This window comes from Globicephala melas, chromosome 3 (assembly GCF_963455315.2).
Source record: "Globicephala melas chromosome 3, mGloMel1.2, whole genome shotgun sequence".
NCBI classification, from domain to species: Eukaryota; Metazoa; Chordata; class Mammalia; order Artiodactyla; family Delphinidae; genus Globicephala; species Globicephala melas.
The window spans coordinates 142,361,936-142,387,748 of record NC_083316.1 but is presented as its reverse complement, the minus strand read 5'-3'; the positions used below and the strand labels follow the sequence as shown (position 1 = coordinate 142,387,748).

Sequence of the window (25,813 nt, the reverse complement as noted above, 5' to 3'; positions counted from 1 at the left end):
GTAGTCCAGTTGGGCTGGAGCTGAAAATATATTTAGAGGAGAAGTGGGAGCAAGGGCTAAAAACATAAAATTGGACTATATTGTGGAGGGCCTGAAATATCACAGAGGGACAGATTAAGTTGATTTGTATACTTCCTGCCTTCCCAATGTGCCTTGCTGTTCACAGCCATAAATGTGTGTCAGCGGAAGTGGAAGACAGCCCATATTCTCTTAATTGCTCTGCATTTCACTAGGGTCTTTTCCTTTCTGAATGTACTAGGGGATGCCCCAGAATACAGAACTTTTTCTACTCTTTTTTTCCCTATAACATCAATTATTAAGCAACACTCTATATTAGCACAGCCATATGCTTATTATAACAGTAATTGCTTCCCCATGATTATTTTCAGAGTATTTCTTTATGTACTGAGATATTTATCTTGCATGCAGAACTACCTATTTTGTAAAAATACCAATAGCTGGAATACCACTGTGTTTATGATTGCTATCCTCATTGAATCAAAGGCACCATAGATGGAGGAAGTTTAAGAATATTTAATACATCATTTACTTGATTTTATCTCCTCAAGGTGCCTTGCAGATTGTCTTAGCAGATGTGAATTTCCTTTCATCATGTGGAATGCAATTCTATCCTTGGTTTGTTATAAATTAACAATCTGAAGTAAAGTCCTGCATTCTGAGCAACAGCTGAAATATTCAATACGGAAAAAAATTCCCTACTCTACTCAGAGTTAGCTTTTCTTCTTTGGTTAATGCAACCACTTAAAATGGTTTTCCAGCTTTCAAGCCTGATAGATTACATGTGTGTGTGTATGTATATACATATACATATATATTTCTATTGTATATATATTTCTAATTTCTATTCCACAGAAAATAAGTCATATGATTTTGAGAATGTAGCCAAATGATTTTCATACCTATAAATGAACATTTTAAACCATCTGTAGAACTAACAAAGCACAACAGGACTTACTCTGGGGTCACTGTAGGCACTGTAAAAAGTTAGTATAAACTAAAAAATGAGAAGGATGATTCCAATATCTTCTCACCTGGAGAGGGTATCTAAATCGTAAAATAAGAAATACAAATAGACAATAAACACATGATTAGTTGCTCAGCCTTACTTGTATTCAAATAAATGATAAAAATATTTTCATCAATAAATAGGAAAAATATTAAGATAGTTTTCAGTGACTTCTGAGCACAAGTGTGTGTGTCAGGTCATTTGCACATAGTGCTGGTGCAAGGGTAAACATTCCTATAAAGAAATTGGTTGAAAATGATTACCATTTTAAATAACCATGTATGTACTAAATCTTCTAGGAATTTATTATAAGAAAAGAATTTGGGATGTGCACAGGAATTTAGCTACAAGGATTTTACTCATCATACTACACTTTATTGTTTCTAAAAAAAATAAATGTCCACTGAAAGAAAATTGAGGAAATGTCTCATGCTACAAAAATTCTATGAACCCCTTAACTATTGCAGAAATTAATGTCATGGGAAAAAGTTTATAATAATAGATTTACTGGAAAAAAAACATGATGCCAACTCTGTACAAATATTTACACTGCATACACACATATACACACAGCACACAGACTGCAAAAAATATGCACCAAAATATTAACCATGGTTATTTCTAGTGTCAAATTACATGTGGTGATACACACACATACATGGATATTTTCATATATTTTAGATATACTTTGCAAAAGTATGTAGTTTCCACATATGTATATTTATGTACATATATTGTGTATTAATATATGTTAATATTATGTATTATTTATACCTCAATTCGGACATTATAAAGAATTAACAAAAAAAATTGGCTTCTTCCAGCAATTATTAGTACTAAAGTAAAAATTGGTAGCATTAGGATTCCATTTTATTTTAAGAGTCCAGATGGCTGAGAATCTTTAGAAAGCAATGAAGAGGACAACACTTTGTATTAAATCCTATGGGACCTGGTAAATATATTTACTCTTACTTAAGAAGAAAGACTGAAAGTTTCAAAACATGATACTCATCTTAAAATGTTATAAAAAGAACAAAATATACTCCAAAAATTAAAATGAGAGAATTATGAAAATGAACTTAATGAAAAAAGATAAAAACTAGAGAAAAGTATAAAGACAAATAGAAAGCTTGAAAGAAAAAAATAAATATCTCTTTCAAGACTGATTTTTGTAAAAGAATGAGGGATAAAAATATAAAGGATTAGGGATGAAAGGGAAACAACATAGTTACAGAGGAACTTCAACAAATTACATGAGAATATGATTCCAGAAGAGCAACAAGGATATAGAAACAGAAATAATCTTCAAGAAACTATTAATCAACCTGGAATAGTTCTAGCCAAAGTTCACCTACAACACACTAGCTGTTCCTTTATAAATAATATTATGACCTGTTTTCCCTGTCCATAGCAATATTTGATGCTATTTTATTATTTAATCATGTGATTTAAAAGTAATAAACACTGGAGTCTGGCTGTTGTAATACTGTACTATATGTGCAAGCATAACAGACTCCTCTGTAAGGAACATTCTCTGTACTCTGTGAGCTTCAAATTGATGCTTTTTCAAATTTTAATATTTTAATTATAAATATTCAATGTTCATATGTTAATCAGGGATTAATTTTTCCTCTGAAATGCCAAGAAGAAGGACTCTATGTAATCCAGAGATTTCTTGGGTCCTCCTACTTAGATTACAGCTTCTCTCTCTGATATCACTGCTTCTAATTTTGTTACCTTCCTGTCCAAACGTGTGTGTGTGTGTGTGTGTGTGTGTGTGTGTGTGTGTACATGCATGTGTGCTTTAATCAGATGCTTCCTAAAACATTACTGTTCCTGCTCAAATAAACTTTTAGTTGTTCTCTAACTCTCCTTGGTCAGACCATAACTCAAAGCTCTTGGTCATCTAGTTCCTACACCTCTACTGTTATATATCTACTGCTGTCCAATGAAATTACTATGTTCCCATTAGTCTGACTTGAGTTGGAATTTTGGGGAAGACAATGTTCCTGAAAAATCATCATCATCTTTGCACCATCTCCTCATTCCCCAACCACCATACACATTGGTTTTCTTTCATTTAGAATACCCATCATCTCATTCCCATTTATATGAGTTCTAATCCTTATTTACAACCTAATTACAACTGTCTCCTTAAAGGTGACCCTACTATACCAGTCAGCTGATACATCCAATGTTTATATTCTTATTTCTCTACTGAGAAGAGACAGGGATTTCTCTATAAATGTATAGGGGTGCTTGCTTTCTTCAATCAACAGCAAAGTAAATATTGTTATCTATCCATAAAAGAACTGGAAGCTGACACAGGGAACTGAGAGAAGAAAATGGGAATTGTATCAAAAAAAGAGTAAGGTATGATTGGTACAGACAGCTGTGAACAACAAGAAAGACAATCTGTTAGGTTGCCACAAGATAACGGATTATCCAAATATTCCAAGGAGAGACTGCTGCTTAGACTTCATCTCCTGGGAAATAAAATGTCTAAAACAATAGTCACTTAACATTTTGTTATATATCTACATCAACATAAAAATTTTGGACACACTTCCAATATATACATTTCTGCATTTATGTACTCTACCATATATGTGTGTGGGTGTGTGTACATACACTAATACATTACGTGCACTATAAAATACACTAAAAAAATAGAAATTTTAAAGGATAAAGGAAAAGAAATGTACCTTTAAATAAAAGCTTTAATTTTTTTCTGCAACCCAGTGAACCATGATGTTAAAATCACATTTTGGAAACATGATCCCACCAATTTTAACAAGAGGGTTGAATGAAAGAATAAAGAAATTAGTTCACTGATGGGGTGATCTTTGCTAGATGCAGGGTGAGGGGGGTAAAGTATTAGGGAAAGAGATCATGACTGGGAAGGGAGGAGAGATAGAGAAGAATACATTTTATGCTGCAACTAAATTAGCCTCCCCACCAAATCACATGATTTCTCTGACAACTCAAACTGGTTCAGGGTTGCCAAGAGGCAAGAGTTCTTATGTGGGAATTGAGAGAAAGTGGGCTCTGTTACATTCATTCTGAGGTACACGGATGGAACGGTATACTTGGAACAGTGGCTTGAGGCCTTAAAGTGACCAAGAGAGCTCAAGTTAAAAGAAGGTCAGCACAGGTCTGTCTTCTCCTTCTCCTAAAACTGTACACTACAAAACATCAACAGTACTCATTCTGGCATTTTCATAAATACCCTTATGATACCATTTCCCTGGCATTTGATCAATTTCTATTTCCTGATATCCATCCCCCTCAATAACATCCTTCCTCCCAACTGAACTCCATGCACACACAACACAGACACACAAATACAAAGAGACACACAACAGCTTTGTATAATGTTGAGCATCCAACAGCTCAACTTTTTTCAGAAATTTTTTTCAGAAATAAAATAAGGATCCCCCAGACTGAAGTGTCTCATGTGCGATTACTTACTTTTTGTCAATACTAAATAAAACAGAACATAGTTTTATCAGCATCACATACGTTGTGTGTATTAAAATATGCATATTTAACCAATGTGCGTTACCTTCCAAATACCAATTTTCTTTTTCTAAAAAAAAATATTTCAAAGATCATTTTGGATCAGTGAATGTGTGATAGTGTACTTTCTTGCATCAAATACCCTATAAAGAAATATTCCCTGAACCTTCTTGTGAGCCTAGCTCTCTCCACGTAAATCCACACCCTCCTTTTTCACATTTAACACAAGCATAAATAGTATTGCTATAGTGTCGATCTCTTCTACCCACTTCAGGCCAGGCCAGTATAAAACTCCACGAATGGAGTTTCCAAAGAATGCTAACTCAAATATTTCAATCCCTTCCATTAGTAAACATGCTTGTATTTCAATTATCTTCTCTCCTTCACACATATCCTTAGGATACAAAGAGAACTGGGAGTATATTGTACTGTGATTCAGAGCCGTCCCTGAACAATACTTGGATATCCTGCTTATCCATGTAGACGAACGTTCCTTAGTTTGTGGAGCACGATTTCTGACCCGCTTTTTCCCAACTCAGCATAACCCAACAACGCTCCTAGTCTTTCTCTTTTGGGGTGCTGGAGGTCTTCATATATCACTGCATTTTCCTCTTCTAGTCTTTACTTTATTGTTTTTCACTTCATTATAACAGACTCCATAAACCTCTCGCCTGACCAAGCTGAACATAGTACGAAGTCATTTTCCTCCTCTTTGAATGGCTTCCTCCTGAAAAGCCTCAGAGTTTTCCTTAATCAGCTGAAGTAGCTAAAGTTTTTTGTGTTTTTTTTTTTACATCTTTATTGGAGTATAACTGCTTTACAATGGTGTGCTAGTTTCTGCTTCATAACAAAGTGAATCAGTCACACACACACATATGTTCCCATATCTCTTCCCCCTCGTGTCTCCCTCCCTCCCACCCTCCCTATCCCACCCAGCTAGGTGGTCACAAAGCACCAAGCTGATCTCCCTGTGCTATGCGGCTGCTTCCCACTAGCCATCTATTTTACGTTTTGCAGTGTATATATGTGAAGTAGCTAAAGTTTTTAAAGTACGTTCTCCCTCCATCTATTTCCTAAAAGTCCATCTAGATACTTTTACATTAAAATAACTTAAACATATGTGTTAAAATTAAAGGTTCTGACCTTAAGTGTTCAATACATCAGGGCATCTACTTCAGAAGATGGGGATGGCGTATCACCCACTTAGCCTCCCCCGGCCCACACATACAGTTACTTTATTAATTTCCATGCTAAATTGATTTTCATTTGATTTAATTTTATTGGAACCCCTTTAAACTATTTTAGAAATTTGGTAGAGCAAAAGTAAATCCATTTTACAGATAAGCCAAACTTACAGAAAAGAAGTAACATCACTATGATAAACACATGTTAAATTAAGCTACAACTGCTGGTTTCTAGCTTTCTTTCTACATTTTTATGAACTGTGATTTCCCTGAAGTTTGTACATAGGTCAAGTTTGGTCATTCAAGTGCTACAAAGGCTAAGGCAGACCTTAACTGATAGGAGTAGCGTGGAGGGAGCTCAGGTGAACCAGATGAAATGGGCTTGTCTAGAGCTGCTATGGTTACTGCTTCTATGCCTGTTTGTCCAGAGGGAAACCTGGACAAATGTTAATGAGTCTTGTACATTGCAAGAGAAGCCAAAAATGAAAATTTCTAATATGAAATCTCCCCTTCTTAAAATGTTGATTAGTAATGTACAATGTGTTAAATACTGCACTGACCAAATGAAATAACTCACGGGCTAGATTCGCTCGTGGACTATACATAGTTCATCACCTCTGTAGCTGATGACTATTCCATGACTCACTTACCTCTACCTTCCACTGCTTTAACATTCCTCAAACTGAGTTTAGGGAAACCGTGAAAGGACAATCTTCTAGGCAGTTCCTTCAGCTAGTACCGAATAATACTGAACATTACATCACCAGTAACCTTTTTTCCTTTGTGTATAAGCACATAGACGTAATAGGTACATATCTGCAATTTCTGTTCTATTTACAAATGTATCACTTGAAATTTTCCCCTTCCCCTCACACACCCCAGTTTCAGAATGGGTAACTGAAATGTCTCATTACTTTTCATATGCACTTCTCAAATCCTGTCGATTTGATTTTAGGTTCTGAGCAATTCATCCTGATTCAGTTGTGTGTGGAAAATATATACTATCAACTTCCTTAGCTTTAACTCATTTTATTTAATACTTGATTACATCTCTCCCCCATCTTTAAATTTAATTTGATCCTTGACAAACAACAACTAAACTAAAAAGTGACCGAGCAATAAGCAAAAAAGTTAAGAGTTTTCTTCTGAGTTAAGAGGCTTCCAATCGTGAACTGACACGAACATGGTGCGTCTCAGCCGGTTACTGCCTTTGCTCTTAACTGAAGTGAAAGTACAGACCTCAGAAACTCAGCAGCTTAAAAAGCAAATGATTATCCACCAAGCCCAGTGTCTCTCCGAAGGCCTGGAGATTACATGTGTAATAATCAGCCTGCCCTTGCCAAAAGTAAGGCTTAATGCTTCATTTTTTTTTATTGTATTTATTGAATGCAGCCATTGCTTGATAGCCCCTCTGAGCATTAACAAACATGAAAGAAACCACCAAAGGAAAGAAAGAAATATATAAATAACGAAAAACCATGCCACTAAAGTTTATAATCTGGAACATGCAGTCCTGGAAATCAGGCACATACTCTTACACTCCTTCAAGTACTCTTTTCTACTTTAAAGTTACGCAAGCACTGCTTAATATGCCAAAAACCTGAATCTCTGAGGTCCCATTTAGATGCATTTGCAAAATACCAATCAGTTTGATTCTTGCTTCTGTATCATGCCATGTGACAATGCGATATTCCTAAATTTTGTTTGTTTCTATATTATTATCAGCTGTATTTTAACACTGTGATAATCATATATTTAGGACTCCCCTGAATAACTTTTTGTAAGATAAGGTGCCCCTAGAGCCGCTAGTATGTGGAGGTGCAGGGAACTGGACCAGAGTTATTAAAATCAAATCATCCTTGCATTTAGGAAGAGACAAGACTAAGAACCTGCGACATTTGGTGCTCACGTCCTTCATTTTTTTTCTATCCGTGATAACTCATTTCACATTCTTCTTTACAAGTGCTACTCTTTCAAATTTGCAAGTATAAAAAAAAAGATAAAGTTTAGAAACGCAATTTGAAGTAACGGTCATCCAAAAGGGATTAAAGTGTGATTTTTGTTTTATTTTTAAGGGATTGAGGCAACATTTTCTTTAGCTACCATGGAAGTTTTTTCCCATAAAATCTGGCTGAAAAAGAAATCATCCACATATCAACATCAAAAGTACAACTATTACCCTATGATTTTGTACTTATCTCTTTAACTATTCCTACTCTGAACATTTTTGCTTTTGTGAAGAGCAAAATTATGAGCTCTTGGCTATCACTGTCTGGTGCTGTTAGTAAGATTTTATATTTGTTCCGGGCACTCTCTGTAATTTTTACATGTGGCTTGGGGGCGGGGAGAAAGGAGTAGAGCGGATTATAAAACACAAAATAAATTTAAGAATATGTAAGAGGAATAGAGTGGGACAGAAATAGAAACCCACTGGCAGGTCCTGGGTGTGTTTGCTTACAGGATACTCTAATGTAAAATCTACCGAGGAGCTGCTTTTTGAAGAGAAAGAAAGAAGACTTACGAAACTCACCTCCTAGGACAAATGAAGGCCATGTAGTTGGAGGTAACGATCTACAGACAGTGTCCTGGTACTAAGCGAACGCCTGTCTCCCATCTGAGTTCATGCCCCATGTCTCCATTAACCTGCGACGAATACCTGGGTGCACTCAAGTTCTCTTGAGGAGAGAGGAACACTACAGACCTCTTCCAAGAGGACTCACAATCTAACAGCACCTGGGTTCCCCAAACACACTTCACCCAAATCCATTAGGTGCCGAGAGCCAGCCTGCTTTATAAATGCATTTGGTGTAATATAATGGAATTAACCCAACATTTATATTTTCATCCTCAAAGTACATTAGGAGAATTATAAATTTCCCAGTTGACAACAGATGAAAATGAACGCTGTCCTTATTTACTCTGGGTGGAAACAAACAGGGCAAAGGAAGGATACTTTTCTTAAAGCTTCATCCAAGGTCAGATTTTGTTTTCTGTAATTTCTGGCTTCCTATCCCAGAGCCAATCTTATTTTCTTTGTCTTTTCCTTTTTTTTTTTCTTTCTGGATTTCCAATAAAATAACTGAAACTAGAATTATGCTAAAAAAAAAAAAAAAATCTCAAGGATATTTTTAAGTCCCCAAGGTAAAGAAACTGCCTAAGGGGGTCAAGAGTGTGCAGACCAGATTTTTTACAGCATGTGCTATTTCGCATTTTGAAGAAGGCAATTAGTTATGCTTGTGTATTAGTGGCTGCCCCTTTTTCTCCATAACTCAGGTGATAAAAAGGGCCTTGAAGAGGGCATATTTTAAGTGGGACATTTACTACCCAAAAAAGGAATGATTCTAATTTAGAGTCACCGGGAAAGCCCTTTCTATAGATGCAGTTAAATTTCACAGCTGCAAAAGCTTGGCCTCGCTGTTTCCAACTCTCACTGCCATTTCTAGCTAAGTCATCGTTAGCTTAAAGATAGAGTTAAATAACCTGATAAAATAACCTGAACACGAGAGTTTTATCTATTTAAAGCAATCCAAGGGAGCACAATATTAATTTGGTGGCCATGGAGTATGTGTAAGATGCAGAGCTGTGCGTGGTGATAACCTTGAAGAATCTACACTTGGAAAAAATAAAAATAAAAGGGAGAAGGACAAATTCACCTGTGTGTTTGGCGTGATGGGACTTTCAAGTTCCTAGTTACTAGTAGGTCATTTTTGTCACAGCAGCATGTACGAAGAACTGTTGACAGTTAGGGATTTTTATTACATGAGTTTGAAGGTTGGATCCATATTTTAGGTTATAGAAAGCCAAGTTGATTTTTGAGATATGTCTTGACTTGTTACCTATGCTTAGCAAAACCACACTAGGAATTTTTTAAGGCAATTTAAAATAAGTGCTGTGAAAATCTCTGTACCCCAAGATCCCACCATAAAAATGAAATAAAAATACATGGGGTCCAAAGAAAAGATTCATTCCATGGCCACATATCCTTAAAATCTAAAATGGAATTGGAGGGCTTCTTTCTCAGAGTATAGATTCTCGTTACTTCCTCTTCAAGAGAAGCATATCTAAAAGGTTATTGATTTGGTTCTGAAGGACAGAGCGTTTATTACGGAGGAAGCCATGGCGGAGTACGAGTGTGAGAAATTAATGATGGCTTTGTAAGTGTCCATGCTGTGGTGTGGAACCAGTGGGGCAACTGTCAATCTATATGATAATACATTCCCAAACTTCATAAAACCAGTGAGGTGAAAACGCATTGATTTTTGGGGGGGAGCTAAATAGAATTTATCAAAAGGAAAGGGCAAGAAGTTGACTGAAGTTAACACCTCAGGCTGCAGAGTAGCCCACACCTCACTTTTTATTTGGTTGAGGAGTTTATGATGTGACGTGTACAATTTCTTGTTTTTATTTCTGGCCCCCAAGGAGAACAGAGCATGCGTCATATACATCTCTGGAATCTGTGAAATACTGAAAAAATTAAAAAAGAGAAAAGGAAACACATTCTATCTGTACATTTTTAAATAACCATCTATCACCTAAGCTTGAACTCTGGCTTCAGAATCCCCCCTTCATGCTCGGCCAGATTCAGGAACAAAAGAATGGCTTCCTGGTTCTAAGTACATTATCTAAGTTCTTTATGCAATTCTGATTGTATTAGAACTAGCATTACAGGGAAAAATCGCCACACTGTATCTAAGGGTTTATTTCCTATCAGTACACAGGGATTTATACAGAGTGCCGCAAGGTGAAAACTGTTTGAATATGTTTCAAATGATATTGGAAAAAAGCAACTACCGTTGGTTTACATCTTTACCTGTAAAATCCCCTCAACCCTAACAGTTGTAGGTAAATTCAAGGCAAGCCTTTTTGCTCCCTTTTCTTCTCTGGAATCCTCCCCTTATTCATTGAGTTTTTAAGATGTATACGGCTTAAAAAAGAAAGGATGTGAATTCTAGGAATATGTATAAATAATTCTTTATAGATGGTGCCCATGAGACCAGTGAGAATTCCAACCATGGAACGTTTGCTAAAACAGCTTGTTTAAGATATGCCGTAAGTTCTTGGATTACAAATGATTTTATTTATTAGGCAATCAAAGTGCCTGCATTTAAATAGTACCTGACACACACTGAAGTGGAAAAAGTACATCAGTAAATGGATTCAATGTATGCCTTTATGAAAACTTCTGAAAGTAATTTCCCAACAAATAAGCACCTTTAGAGTGCTGAATGTACCAAGTGTCAGAATTCTGTTAAAATTCAAAAGGAGTCAAGTGCAGATTTTTCCTTGAGAGGACACCTTGATTAGCTACCTGAACTGAGACATAAGGAAGACGCATCCCCTTGTCCTCACTGTAGAATAAATTATTTCACAATTAAACATAAATTTAAATGCAACACAGTGGCATCTTTTAGAATATACGCGACTTACCCAGGAAATGATGTGTTTTCAACACGGTTTGGAGAATAAACGATATTTAGCTATGCTTTTGTATTTACAACAAGCTGCCTGCCTGCCTGCCAATTTCTTTCTTTTATTTTTTAAAGGCAAGAAAATACTTAGAGCTGCTCTAGTAGAGGTTTATACTATTTATGGAAACCTGCTTAACTGATCTATTTGTAAACATTCTAACGGTAATTCTTTTAGCAAACACACAATATATTCATAACAAACCACATAGCATCTGATGTTTTCTCAATAAATCCACCATACCTAATGCAATTTATCTTTTAAAAAATGTTTTGGACTCAACACGGTTCTGAGTTGCTAAGAAAGCCACAAATAAGCACCTTCTCTCTTTAATGACTTGCTTAGGCTTCCCTATATTTACTGCTTAATGATCGGAAGCATTCAATTTTCAAAATTTCATTAAAACACATCCACAAAGCTGATGGATAAAGCAACAGTGATTTGTGACAGAAGGTGTGGGAAGCCGTGAACCTACATAGGTACCAAGGAGAAAAATAAACATAGACGAGAATACTTTTTTGAAGACAAGTCTCTTCCTATTTGTCATTATTAAACTCCAGAGCATCTGTTCCAAGTTTGATCTCCAATACGGATATGAGGCATTGCCGCCTGGAAATGAAAGTCTAAGATAAGGTAGGATTCTTAAGAGTTCTTCATGAAAAAAAATAACCCAGGTTGCCATTTACTGGGAAGAGGAAATCAATACAAAGACCTAGAAACTTGTGGAGAGAGGACATTTTCTAGGTATAGGTCATAGTTTATCAAGTTGCTTCTTTTGCAATGCAATTTACTTGCTAATAAGACCAACTGACGATGCCTGAAGAGTGTGCTATCATCAAAATGTGATTTTAAAACTCTCTCCTCATTTTTTGTGTGTTTGAGGTTTGCTGGTTTATTTTCCCCCAGCTCAGCGTGGGTAGACAAGGTCGATTTAAAAGAAAATGAATGGTTTTTATATGCCTCTTTATTAAAACACAAAAACATCCCAAGCCCCACATTGTGCAGTACCCAGAACATTAAAAAATATTTAAGAAGCAGGCCTACCGTTCTCATCATCTGACTTATTTTCGTTGTCAGAATCAGTCAAGGTAAGGGCCGAGTTTTCACGACTGGACAGGCCGGAACTGCGCCTGGATTTTATCCCTCTCCCCCACAATCGGATGGCATGTTCTGGAGACATCCCTCCCTCTGTATCGGAGTCGGCGTCAGACCCTGTGCTCAGAGAGTAGCCCTGGTGAAGGATCCCCATGTCGGAACAGTAGCCGCTTCGGTGCGGGGAGGGCTCACAGATCCCCAGCTCTGCAAGGGTGAAGTTAGTTCCTAGGGTGACAGCAACAAAGAGACCGATTAAAATTTGTGAAAAGCTTTCAAACTTCAAATTTATTCTTACAAAAAGCAGACAGACATTTTCCTGTTCAAAAAATATACCTGATTTGCTGTAGTATACAGCTAAGCAAGAGTATTTAGGATACTGGGGTATATTTGAGAACAAGAGCAACAAAAAAGTAAACGTCTAAGATTAATTTTAATCCTAGAACAGAATGCTCAGATTTTATTTGAAAAATTTTTAAGTATTTACTGTTGTCTAGGTAGCACCATGTAGCTGATAAAAACACTGGATTTATAAGAGGAGCTAATATATACCAAGCACGTGCTTTGCTCCAGGCATCTTTTATTCTGCAACTTTTAATTTACATTTAAAATTTTCACAACGACTTTATGATGATGATAACATTACTGGAATCATTCTGTCAATAAGGAAACTGAGGAACAGAGAATTTAAGTGACTTACCCAAGGTCACACATCTAGACTGTAGTAAAACCTGGATCTGATCCTTGAGCAGTCTTCATGTCAAAGAAGCTTAATCCTCCAATAAATGGGAGTGGTGGCCAGGAGACCTGGGGACCAGTCCTAGCTTTCCACTGGTAAGCCTCATTGTGGCAAGTCTCTCTTAACAACTTGAGCCCCAGTTTTCTCTTCTGTAAAATCTGGGTATTAATCTCTTAAATTCCTCTCAGAATCACTGTGTGTTTTATATGTGATAATACATACACCCAAGTTTGTTCTTTTTTTTTTTTAAGTGAGTATAGGTAAGGTGTTAATTAAATGAGCATCCTAGAGATGGAGTTAGTCCACTTTTATTTTGTTTTTTAATTAATTGTTATTGGAGTATAGTTGACTTACAATGTTGTATTAGTTTTAGGTGTAAAGCCAAATGAATATGTTTTTTATATATATATATATATCTCCATTCTTTTTCAGATTCTTTTCCCATATAGGTCATTACAGAGTATTGAGTAGAGTTCCCTGTGCTATACAATAGGTCCTTATTAGTTATCCATTTTATATATAGTAGTGTGTATATATTAATCCCAATCTCCTAATTTATCACTTCCCCCCACGTTTCCCCCTTGGTAACCATAAGTTTGATTTCGAGATATGTGAGTCCGTTTCTGTTTTGTAAATAAGTTCATTTATATCATTTTTAATTAGATTCCACATATAAGTGATATCATATGATATTGTTTTTAAATGGTATCAATTTCTTTTTGCTAATATAATTTAAAACCACAAGTGGGTTTTATCAAGGACAGTGAATGTGTGCACATGTGGGGAGTGCAGGGGTGGGCCTGTGGTTTGAAGGGAAGCAGAAGAGAATAGGCATTTATTGAACACGTCTACGCCACCATGTGTTGGGCATGGGGCCAGGTACTCTAATAGGTTTTATCTCATTTCAATCTCATAAAAGCACAGCAGTTTAGGTGTTAACCACTTTACAGGGAAGCTAAATACTGTCTCCAAGGTCACACCTGGGCAAGTGGCAGATCCACGAATCACCTCTACATCTGCAGACCCCAAGCCTACACTCTCTCTGCAACGTCAAATGGTCTCAATCAAAAACCAATTGGGCAACATTTTTGTACAGTGAATGCTTTATCTATCTGTGTGCTTTAACATTCAGCTTCTTAAAAAGACATTTTATGGTCTCACTGCATATTAGATGGACTCATGTGGTCCACTGTATTTACTGACATGTAAATCTGATTTTTAAATTCTTACCCAATTTATGGGCAATGAAATAAATGTAATGAAGAAATGCACTTTTATGCTATAAGTGAAGAAAGTCTTCTAAATAACACCAAAGCCATGGGCTTACTCACTCTCTCTCTATTGATTAAATTAGAGCCACTCATGTCTCCAAACTCATGATATAATTAACACTATGATCATCTACATTCATGATATCATTTCTCAGATTTTATTTTTAAAAAGCCCCAAATAACTGTTTATATTAACCTAGTATAATATTAATTTGTGATAGGCACAAGTGTTTTTATTCTGAGGCTTTCCTTTCCCTTCTCTACTGCACACTGAACTTCCACAGCTTATTTCACTGTGTAAATGGGATCAAATCCAATACTTGACACAATTGTTTCTGGAGAGTGAAACCTGTTCATTGGAGAGCCAACCCAAGCAAACATTTCTGTGGGGGGCGGGGTCATTTCCTACTACCTGTCCAGGGAAGAGGGGTGCTTCCACCACCACTCAGTGCAGTTCTAAGTGTTTATTCCCTGGGCACAGTTTCATGATGCTGTCTGAAATTCTCTACCCAATGTATTCTGTTCCAGTTTGCGTCCTTGGCAATTAGGTATTGTCTTCTAATTGTACACTAAAATGTATATTTCAGTTTCAGTAGTCTATAAAACTAAAGTTATTGAGTTCATATATATCTGATTTTATAATACTTTTCTCTCCATTGTTGCTTTTCTCATTCTTCAGTCATTGGAAAAAGCCATTTCATATGAGCATTCTCCCATCTTGTCTTCAGAGCTCACATTCATTCTGGAGGGTCATGAGGGATATTGCTTCCTTTTCCTCCAATAAAGGAAAACAACCCAAACTAACACATACATGTTTTTATTCCACATGTGGGAATTTTGAGCTCTATGATTCCATTTGAAATGGAGTGTTTATGTATTAAGGCAACTTTCCTGATGGTTTTCTCACATCTCATTATCCGGGACTAGCTTCAAAGACCTCCTCAGGAAAAGAGAAATGGCCCTGTGAGCAAAGGAAGCCTCAGCTTTCCGAGGAGCCCACGTGCTCTTCAATCTGGGTATTAGAAGTCATAGACAGGGAGCCTAGGGCATGGGGAACTGTGGAATAAATGCGGTGCCCCTTCTTTGGTTACGACATTTACTTGATGATAAGAAATAAAAATACTTTTCTGTTAAAACAAACTTGAGATCTTCATAAATCAGTGAAAATTTGCATGCATTTTTCAAGTAACCACAATGTAAGAAAAGAAAAAAGTGTACTTCAAGAGCTTCAACTTCAAGCTTACATACGTGAAGCTGCCAACAAGAAACACTGTAAATTGAAGGTATTATACCAAATTCACCAGAAAAAGTTAAATAAGTTCACACTTGTAGAAAGGCAGGCTTTCCTTCTTCAAAAATATTCCCTTCTAAACTCCTCAGCTTCATCTTCCACTAGGACCACACTTCCCCAATGTTACCCGCTCCCCACAATTCCTAGTTTGGTACCTTATTGTCCTCAACAAACTCACAGAAGAGAAACCTCACTCTAAGTACCTGGGGCAGATTTTGGACCAAGTCTTTCCCAAATTTGCTGGTTTAATATATGAAGCTGGAGAGCGATAGACATAGTAGAAAGGAAAGACTGGTCTAACATTTATTAAATCACTCAACAAATATTTATTGTTCCTAGTGCTGTGCTAGGCCTTGGAGATATAACAGTGAGAAGTATAAAAATACAGTCTGTGACATTTACAGTCTAATCGGGAAAGGGGCATTAATCAAAGAATCACATAAAAAAGTACAATCTATACAGTGATAAATACTATAGAGAAAAGGGCCAGGGAGCCATGAAAGGTCATCCGGTGCTCCAACCCTTCATCCTGTCGCAGCTTGCCCACCAGATGTTCACCTAGTGGTAGACACGAGGGACTGGGAGTTTACTCCACAGAGAAGTTATCACGTCCCCTTCCATTTGCTCTTACCATACCCAGTTTCCCAAGCACTCCTCTATGTGAATTTATTTCAGACAAACATTTTTCATGTATTTTGGCTGAGACGAAGTCCTCATGTTATACCACTTTGCTTAGCATGTAAATAGTACAGGGGAATGTTAATATTATGTCAACTTATTGTTTTACACTTACTTTGCTCATTGATGGAAGACTGATTTGGCTCTAATTCATCTTGTATAATTATGTCTTTATTAAGCTCCATGGCAGCTTTGAATAGAAGAGAGAAACTAGTCACTGTGTGATTCTCCAAGCTAAGGTTTCTAGTGGAAAGCAGTCAACATTTCACTCCTTCTTTACTATCTTGCAGAGGATAAAAAGAGGCACAATACTGCAGCATTCATGGAACACATATTCACCCTCTATCTGCCTCCAACCTCGCCAGATCACTAATTAAAGCGGGTGTGGACGATGTCTCCAACTCCTTCCATCTCCGGTGAGTGTTTTATGGCTGTTGCCAATACACTGCTTAATGTGGCCCCATATTACATTGTCAAGGCCAGAGTCAATATTTTGATAGATGAATGATTACACAAAAGCAATTACATTTATATCATGGAATTTTATTATAATTTAAGGTGTTATCAATGTCTAAATATTGACACTGAGAGAACAGCAATGTCTAAAAACTGTTAGGTGATCAGGATAGCAGAACGCAAGTCTTTAAAAATAACTCCATGGATAAGTCTCTTTTGCTTTAAGTTGTCTTTTTTTTTTTTTTTTTTAAATCGTAATCTCAGTGTATGATCCGGATCCTTTCCAAAACTTTTTTAGAGAAAAATTTTGCAACAGGTATCAGGAGTCATCCTTTGACCAGCTAATTTTATTTGGGGAAAAAAATCCTAAGGAAGGATGTGTCAGTGCACTGTGATCTTGGCTTTATTTTCTAAGTTTTTCCCAACTTCTCGCATTTTGAAATAACCTTTAAGTAGGAAAAGCACATATGTCGCTAAGTCAGAATTATCATGTCATGGTAATACCAGCGAATACAAATAGCACTGAAAATGTCAGCATTTGAACAGATTTTTACTATGAGGGCAGGAAGATAAAAGTTAACCGTAGTAATGGGGGTGGGTACAATACAGAAAACTTTTATTATCTAAATGTTTACTATGTGAGTCCCCTGAGTTTAAGAGAAGAAATTTCACACGGGAGAGCAGAAGTTGCTATAACATGAAACTAGTCAATAGTGATCACTTACGAAATTAATCCCCACCTATCCTCACCCACTTACTACTCGTATCTCTTCTCATATCAACCACCGTATTAATGTCTATATCATCAATTAGTTGCTGATAACAGGAAGTAATATGGTGCCAATCTGAGATTAAATTATAAAACTTGTGAAGATGCAGATATCCATGAAGTCAATAAAAGTGATGCTAAAAAACACTAGGATTGTAATCAAGGACATAAGATAACAAAGATTTAACAGAATTAAGCTGTTAACAACAGAAAACAGAAATTAATGTCAGCATGATCAAAAGATGATGGACTTCTGGTTCTAGATTAAGATAAAATTTCCCACGTCTCTCTACACTTCCCACTAAAGACCGCTAAAATCCCTGGACAGTACAAGCAAAAACTACATAAAATGAGTCTAAAAGAGGATGAGAAGAAGACAGATCTATTAGGGTCCTGGGACCTGAGGAAAAACGTAGCTGAGTTCTCTGGGTTTTCTTTTTGCCTCATATATCCCAGACGTGGTGCTGGAGAAATCTGCAAATTGGAAATACCAATGGAAGCAGATAAAATAAACCCAAAGTAAAGCCTACTTCTATGAGGGGTCCTTCCCCACCTCCACAAACACACCAGGGTGGAATCAAAGAAGACTGAGTGGTGAGGTGGAACTTTCACTGTCACCCAGTGGAAAAGAGCTTTCCCTGATTCCCTGCAAAGGTGTCACTGGAGTCCATGAGGGGATTCTAGACTTCCATCTACACACAGTGGTACTGAAGTACCCCTCCCTCTCCCTGCTGAAGTCAGAGGAGGATAAATGTTAAATCTAGTTTCACCACCACTGGAGGACTCATGAGGAACTCTAAGGAGGTGCCCCTCTCCCTCTCAACCAGGTTGGTATCTGCAGGGTCCCAGTGGCGAGGCTGAAAACCCAACTCTGCCCAGTAACAAGGAGGCATCCCTCCCCACTTCACCCCAATTCCCGCCCTTGTCAAAGTGGGTCACGTGAGGAGCCTGGACTTTCACCTCCACCTGGCAGTCAAGCCTCAGGGTCCCACTTTCCCCACTGGCTTGGTGTCAGAGGAAGCCTGCTGAAACAGAAGATTTAAGTAAGATCCAGATTTTCAAAACATAATACTTCAAATAGCCAGTATACAATACAAAAATCATTCATCATACCAAGAACCAGGAAAATCTCAACTTGAATGAGGAAAGATAATTATTTAAATAAAAGGTTAATGAGAGGCCCTTTGGAAAATTAATGAATCCATCAAATATTTTTTTTGCAAAATATGACCCCCTGTGATCATGCTGCAAAACGCCACTAGGAATGAAAGATGTAATGTTGTACAGTCATACAATTGTGCCATAAAATGCATATCATGCCCCACACAAATTGTTATTCTTTATCCTTTTGAATAATTATAGCACATTTGGAATAATAAATTGTATTAAACATAAAATAAAATATACTCTTGATAATCAATCTTATTTTCTCAAGATAAAGTCACAATAAATTATTCTTACTATTTAATATGAAATATTGCTTCTTTCTAAACACTGATTCCTTTTGGAAGTGGCCTTTTTTCTAGGATCATTTATCCTAAGACAAAGAGAATCTCTTGTAAATAAACACGGGTCACTTTTCTCAAGCAAATGTTAGACTCTACACGTTAAAGTCAGGAATGAATACTCACTCCAAACTTTTTAGCAGATATTTAAGAAAAAAACACAAATTATAATGTTATAATTCTCTTTATCAAAGAAAGTGAATTTAATCAGATGCTATAAGCTTTTGCAAAATAGAAACCCATCAAGAAAAATATCGAAATTATAAGAGATAAAACATAACTTTCATTTCAGTTTGATTCATCAAAATGTATCACCAAATTATTATCTTACATTGAATGTCAATACTTTAAATTTTGAGCAATTAAAGATATGTGTAAGCTACACCAAAAAATCAGTCGAAATCAGTTACCAACATTATCTAAAATATTATTTTCATAAAAATTTAAAATCTACATATTTGTACATGCAATGGTAACAATTTTGAAAGCCAATGAAGGAACTACTTATGAATTCTAAATTTTATGCTTGTGTATTCTAAAATTCTTCACATCAACTCTCTCTTAATGCCCTTCTAAAGTTCATCTGATTTTACACATTCAGATAGTTTCCCAAATGTTGACAAAACTGTTCACAAAAAATCCTGTGGCTTAAAACTACAGAGTAGATGTACATGCATTATTATTCATAAAATTTAGGTCCAATATTTATATTTCAAAAATACACCTTAAGAATCAAAATTTTCTGTTGTGTAGAGCACACAACACAATATTTTGGTATTTCTAAACTTGTATAATAATTATTTTGGTCTCTATCTGAATCTCTGTCTGACATGTCACAACTTATCCAATTCGTAACTAGAATCACTCCAATGTTAATAAACACATTCCAAATCAAAGAAACACCAAAGGCTAGTGAAGAGAGGAGAGTTTCCAATATTTGAGGTTTTTCCTGTAAGCTTTACCCCCTCAAAGCCAAAGGTGAATGTGGCATTCTCCTCTGATATGGCATTTTCACACATTCCAACCTGAACAAAGCCCAACTTGGAAAACCCAAAAGCGACTACAACAAAGCATCCTGCTGAACAACTGCCAGTTCAGAAATAGAAAGGAAATGCTCCAGCTAGCTGGAGACTCTCTTCTGCTGATGAAAATTCCAACAAGATTAAAAATCATTCCAGTATTAAAAACTATACCAATCAGTTATCCTATGTAAGAGAATTACAAAGGCATACAGTCATCTGACCCTGTGAGACTCCGCTTCTCCAGTTTTTTTATTAATTAGAAAAAAATAAAGAAATCAAAGGACAATAGTGGGTTAGCTCCAATGGTCTAGCTCTTCTAAGTTTGAGAACGTAAGTAGCCTACTTTTACTGAGGACTTCAGAACGTGGCAGGCGCTGTCCGAAATGCTTTTATATACAGTTTTCCAATTAATTAGGACCGCAACCCTGTAAAATAGTCACTATGTATACGGCCTAGGGTTAAACTGCGAGTTCCAGTGTCTGTTTTAAAAATACTCGTTGACCATATATTCTCAGAATTAATTACTTCTGATGAGTCTCCACTTACTCATTTGTAAAACAGACGTAAAAATAGCACCTGCCTTCATAAGATTCTTGTGAGCATTGAATTAGATAAAGCAGGTAAAAGTGCTTAGAACACTACCTGCCACATAGTAATCACACAACAAATGTACATAATATAATGATCATCATCAGCTTACAAATGAAGAAACTTTGCTTTTTTAAAAAAAAATTACAGAATTATTAGCTCTTTTCTTTTTCTTGAGTTGATTTTGAAAATTTTGGAACAATACATTTTTCTAGGAAAGTGCCCATTTCATCTATGTCTTCAAATGGATTGGCACCAAGTTATCCAAATATTTTTAAGTCCTTTCAAATTTCTGCTAGGTTTGTATCAATAGGATGCTGTCTTTTTTTTTTTTTCATTCCTGACATCATTTCTTTGTGCTTTATTTTAACTGGATTGGTTTTAGCAGTGATTGAATAATGGTTTTTGTCTTTCAAAAAAACAAATTTTTGCTTTTCTGATTCTATCTACTATCTCTACATATTTTCTAGTTTATTTATACTTACGTATACAAATTATCCCTTTTCTCTTTCCTTCTTTGAGTATGCTCTATTGATCTTTTCCATATCTTTAAAATTTGATTTCTTACGTCATAGTATTCGGCCGTTTTTCCTTTTTATTGTATGCATTTTAGGCTATATATTTCTCTCTACAGACCACTTTCACAGCATCTCAGAGGTTTTGATTCACAACATTCTCACTGTTGTTTAGATCTAAATATTTTCATGTTCCTGATTAACCTATTTATTAAATTTCCAAATGTATTGGGATATTTTGTATACATTTCTGGTTTTGATCTCTAATTTAATTGTATTTGGCTAGAGAGCATCATGTTTATGTTACTAAACTTTTGAACAATTTTTACATTTGCTTCATAGCCTGCTAAATTTTTATAAGTATTTCATGTGTATTTGAGAAGAAAACATGTTCTCTAATTACTGAAATCAAGATTTTATATATGTCAATTAAACAAAATTATTAACCATGCGTTCAATTTTTCTACATGGTACTAATTTGCCATTTGATTGTCTTACCAAGAATTGACAGTTATATGATGAAATTTCCTACTATGATGGGTGTTTTCCCCCATAGCTTTATCCATATTTGCTTTATCTCTATTTAAGGCTATATTATAGGTACATATATGTTTAGAATAATTATAGTTTTATCATCAATATGTAGTGATTATTTCTAATAAATTTTTGAGATAATATTATTTTGAGATAATATCTAATAAATTTTTGAGATAATATATGTTTTTTAATATTAATTATATTTTACAAGGAATTTGTCCATTTCATCTAAATTGTCACAGTTTATGACAATGTCCTTGATTTGGGATATTTGTGTATTCCCTCTTTTTTTTCTTGATTATTCTAACTATGGCTTTATCAATTTTATCAGTTTTTCAGAGGACCGGCTTTTGGCTTTAATATTTTCATTTCTTTTCTATTTCTTTAATTTTTGCTCTTATCTTGATTATTTATCTCTATTTATTTTGGGTTTCATTTCCTCCTCCTTTTCTAGGTTCTTGAGGTAGAAATGTAGATCACTGATTTGAAAACAATTTTTATTTCTTAAATAAAAATACAAACTTATCATCTTCCCCTCTTTAGCTGCATCTCACAAATTTGGATACATTGTACATTCATTATCATTCAATTCCAGATATTTTCTAATTTCTCTTGTACTTCTTCGATACAAGTGTGTAGTTTTATTTCCACATATTTCGGACTTGTCTAGATTTCTTTACTATTAATGATTTCTCACTTAAGTACTTGGTGGACAGAGAACAAATTCTCTAGGGTTCCCTCTTGAAATTAACTGAGACTCACTTTGTAGGCCAGAATACAGTATACGTTGCTGAATGTACCACTGAAAAATACAGTGTATTCTAAAGTTGTATGTAGTGGTCTATAAATGTCTATAAGGTCAAGATGATTAAAAATGGTGTTCTCTACATCCTTACTGATATTTTTAGTCTAGATGTCCTATCGGTTACTGAGGAAAGGGTTAAATCTGTAACTAATTATGTATTTTTTCTTTCTCCATTTACTTTTGTCAATTCCGCTCCCCCGCTCCCCTGCCACCTTTCTTCTTCATGGGCTTCTTTTTGAAACTATATTATTAGACACATACAATTTTTTATCACCAGGGCAAATTGACCCTTTTATCAATTTCAAATATCCATCTTTTTCTCTGGTAATACTCGTGGTCTTAAAGTGTATTTTGCCTGATGCGAAACTGTTCAGCTTTCTTAAGCTGACTGTTAACAGTGAACATATTATATGTCTAATTTCCTTCCTTTGCTTTCAACTGTTCTGTGTCTTTGTATTTAAAATGTGTCTCTTGTAGACAGCATATATTTGGAACTTGCTACTTAACTACTCAGACAATCTTTTCCTTTTAATTGGTCCGATGGTTCATTTATATTAATGTAATTTTTGATACGGCTGGATTCAGGTTCACCATCTTGCTGTTTTTCCCTTTTCTGTTGTTCCTTTCTGTATTTCCTTCTCTACCTTCACTTGGGTTAATAATTGTTTTTTAAATTCCACTTTAATTTTTCTATTGGCTTTTAAGCTATCACGTAACATAATTTTTTTAGTGGCTGCTTTAGGGATTACAATATGTATGTTACATTAGTCTATTTATAGTTCTAATCTTACTTGATATACGCTGTTCCTCCAATTTCTGTGAATTTATGATTTATTCTAAAAAAAATCTCAGCCATTGTCTTTAAATGTTAACTCACTCCCATGATCTTTACTGTCATCACTAATTTAAACTAAGACCATCCTTCTCTCCTAGTGTCTCTATTATATTTTTAACATTTTTTCTTTCTGTGCCATCTCTTGCCAATTTCCTCTGGTTTTCTTTTCATTTGGCCAATTCTCTTTGTAATTGTGCCTGATCTCATATTTACTGCATGTACTAAACCTTTTATTTCAACAATTATGTGTTTCATTTATAAAATTTATATAGCTTTCTAAGTGTTTCTGTTCCATTTTTCTTGCTAATTTGCATATTATACACAGTTGAAAGTATGTATCTGACAAATTCTAACATTTTAGGACTTTAAAGATCAAAACTGGTTGTTCGTTGATTTGCTCACTCCTAATTATAAAGGTCTGTTTTCTTACATACTTAATTAGATTTAATTTTAGCTGACATGGGTTTATTTTTATTTTTAAAAATCACAAGGGCCTAAATTGAGGATTCTTGCCTCCTGAAAAATGTGTATTTGCTTCCTTTCAGGCCAAGTGATACCAGTCACCACATGTCTCTTGTCAATTTCCAGCTGAATGCAGGAATCTCAGTTTCATGCCCTCCCTCTTGCTCTGAGTTCAGGTCCAATCTCCCAAATACTCTGAGGGCAACGCTTGCCCTCATTAAAGGCCTACTGTTAGCCTGCAATTCAATCTTCAGACTTCTGACTTCAGCTCCTTTTTAGTCCTTATTTTGTTTTGTTTTAGCTGCTTAGAGATTTCTTTTACTTACTTTCAGGACTATATTGTTGTTGCTTTGATCATGCTAGTTAATATTTCTATGTTTCAATTTTCTCACCTGTAAAATGGAGGAAATTACAGCAGTACTTGCCTCAAAGGTCACTGTGTCGATGAACAAATATTTATAAATGTAGAACATTGTAGAACAGAGTAAGTAGTCAATAAATATTAGCTATTATTATGAATATTACTATTACGTTACCCAGTAAAACTACAAAATGATGGGTATGATTCTATTTTCAAATTTTTTCTACCACTATACAAATGAAATACTTTTTCCAGTTAAGCTGCATATATTTAGGTATATTTAATGCTTATTCCATTATGTAATGTAATATCCTGCTTTCCCAAAGTAATATAAAGAAGATTTGATACGTCAGTAGAGAAGCTACCAATATTAACTGAAATTTTGACAAAGGCATATGACATTTGCATTCTCAGCACTCATGAAGGTCCCTGTCTCCGTCATGCACTTGATGTTTTGAAAACATTTTGACTTTCCCATCACTGAAGAATTATTCTAGATCCCAAGAGTTAATTAACTCATCTACAGTCTGACATCTAGTGAGATGGATAGATCACGGTGTACCACCAAGTGAACATATGTATAGCAGATATTTTGCTTCAGTGACTAATCAGGGTCTACTTCGTAACTGCAAATATTTGGGGGAGAAATGTTAATGATATACTCTTGTTTGTAAATCAGTTCCCTTAAATCAACTGCTTCGTCACCGTTTACTGTTAGGATTTAGATACTTGTCTAAAACCATGTTAAGCATCCAGCCATTGAGCTTGTAGAAAATAGCAAGACTATAGTTTCCTAGTGCCTGTTAGCATCCGTTAAACAGGGAGAGGATAATTGAAACTGAGTCAAGAGTTTTCCTTTTCTTCCTTTCCCACCTTGCTTCCTGCATTTCAAACTCACATCGTAGGTTACAAATACATGTAAAGCTTTAATTACATTTAGCATCTGCCAGCTGTTGACTTACAGAGAGTTGTTGAGTCACATAAATTCAAAGTCAAAAAGAAATTCAGGAATAGAAGGCAGAAGCTTGCCCAATGGGGGAAAAAAATCTTATGTCATCACAACTGAAATACTCTACCATCAGCGCTTTTATGTTGGTGGTGTGAGCCACGCTGTAACTAATCAGTCTCAGCAACACCAGAGACTATCTCACCACTAAAATACATATTCCCAAAGTGGATGGAGCCATCAACCAAAGGGCCTTACAAGCATTGTTTTCAATGTGTGATGGATGTGTTGGCCTGCAACGGAGACAACAACTTCACGGGGATTTCAGTCTCTAGAGGCATCAACTGATGAGTTTTCAAAAACAAGATCTTCACACTATCCACTCAACACTGTCACCAAAGTCAAAAGTGTTAAGTAATTTAATTCAGACACTGCTTACTTTTGGAAGAAATAAGTCCCTGAGAAACTGGCAAGAAGAGCTGCAAACCTTTAACACTGGCCACCATTTGCCACACAATGCAATTTTATGAGGAGAGAACTGTTGGAAGTAATAGTCTTGGTCTTAATAAAAATGGATTTAAAAATCCAAATGTCACGTTACAAAAACACAACTAGAAAAATATAATAAGTGGTGTGCACTGTATATATACAGATACATATACACTAACAGGATAAATCTGAACTGGAAAAATCTACACCAAGTTTTTATTAGCAATTACTTCTGGAGATGAAGTTCAGGGTGGGG

General features: G+C 35.6%; 1 protein-coding gene across 3 annotated transcripts in view; it reads right to left on the bottom strand.

Annotated features, from left to right (window-relative positions):
• Window positions 1-25,813, bottom strand: part of TENM2 (teneurin transmembrane protein 2) — a 3,004,989-nt gene that overhangs the window by 908,976 nt on the left and 2,070,200 nt on the right. For all 3 annotated transcript variants that reach the window (XM_060296575.1, XM_060296573.1, XM_060296574.1), the window contains 2 exons: window positions 16,383-16,457; window positions 12,241-12,516 (listed from right to left, as the gene is read on the bottom strand). In XM_060296575.1, coding sequence (XP_060152558.1) covers window positions 12,241-12,516; window positions 16,383-16,457 — 351 coding nt within the window. The remainder of the gene's footprint in view (window positions 1-12,240; window positions 12,517-16,382; window positions 16,458-25,813) is intronic.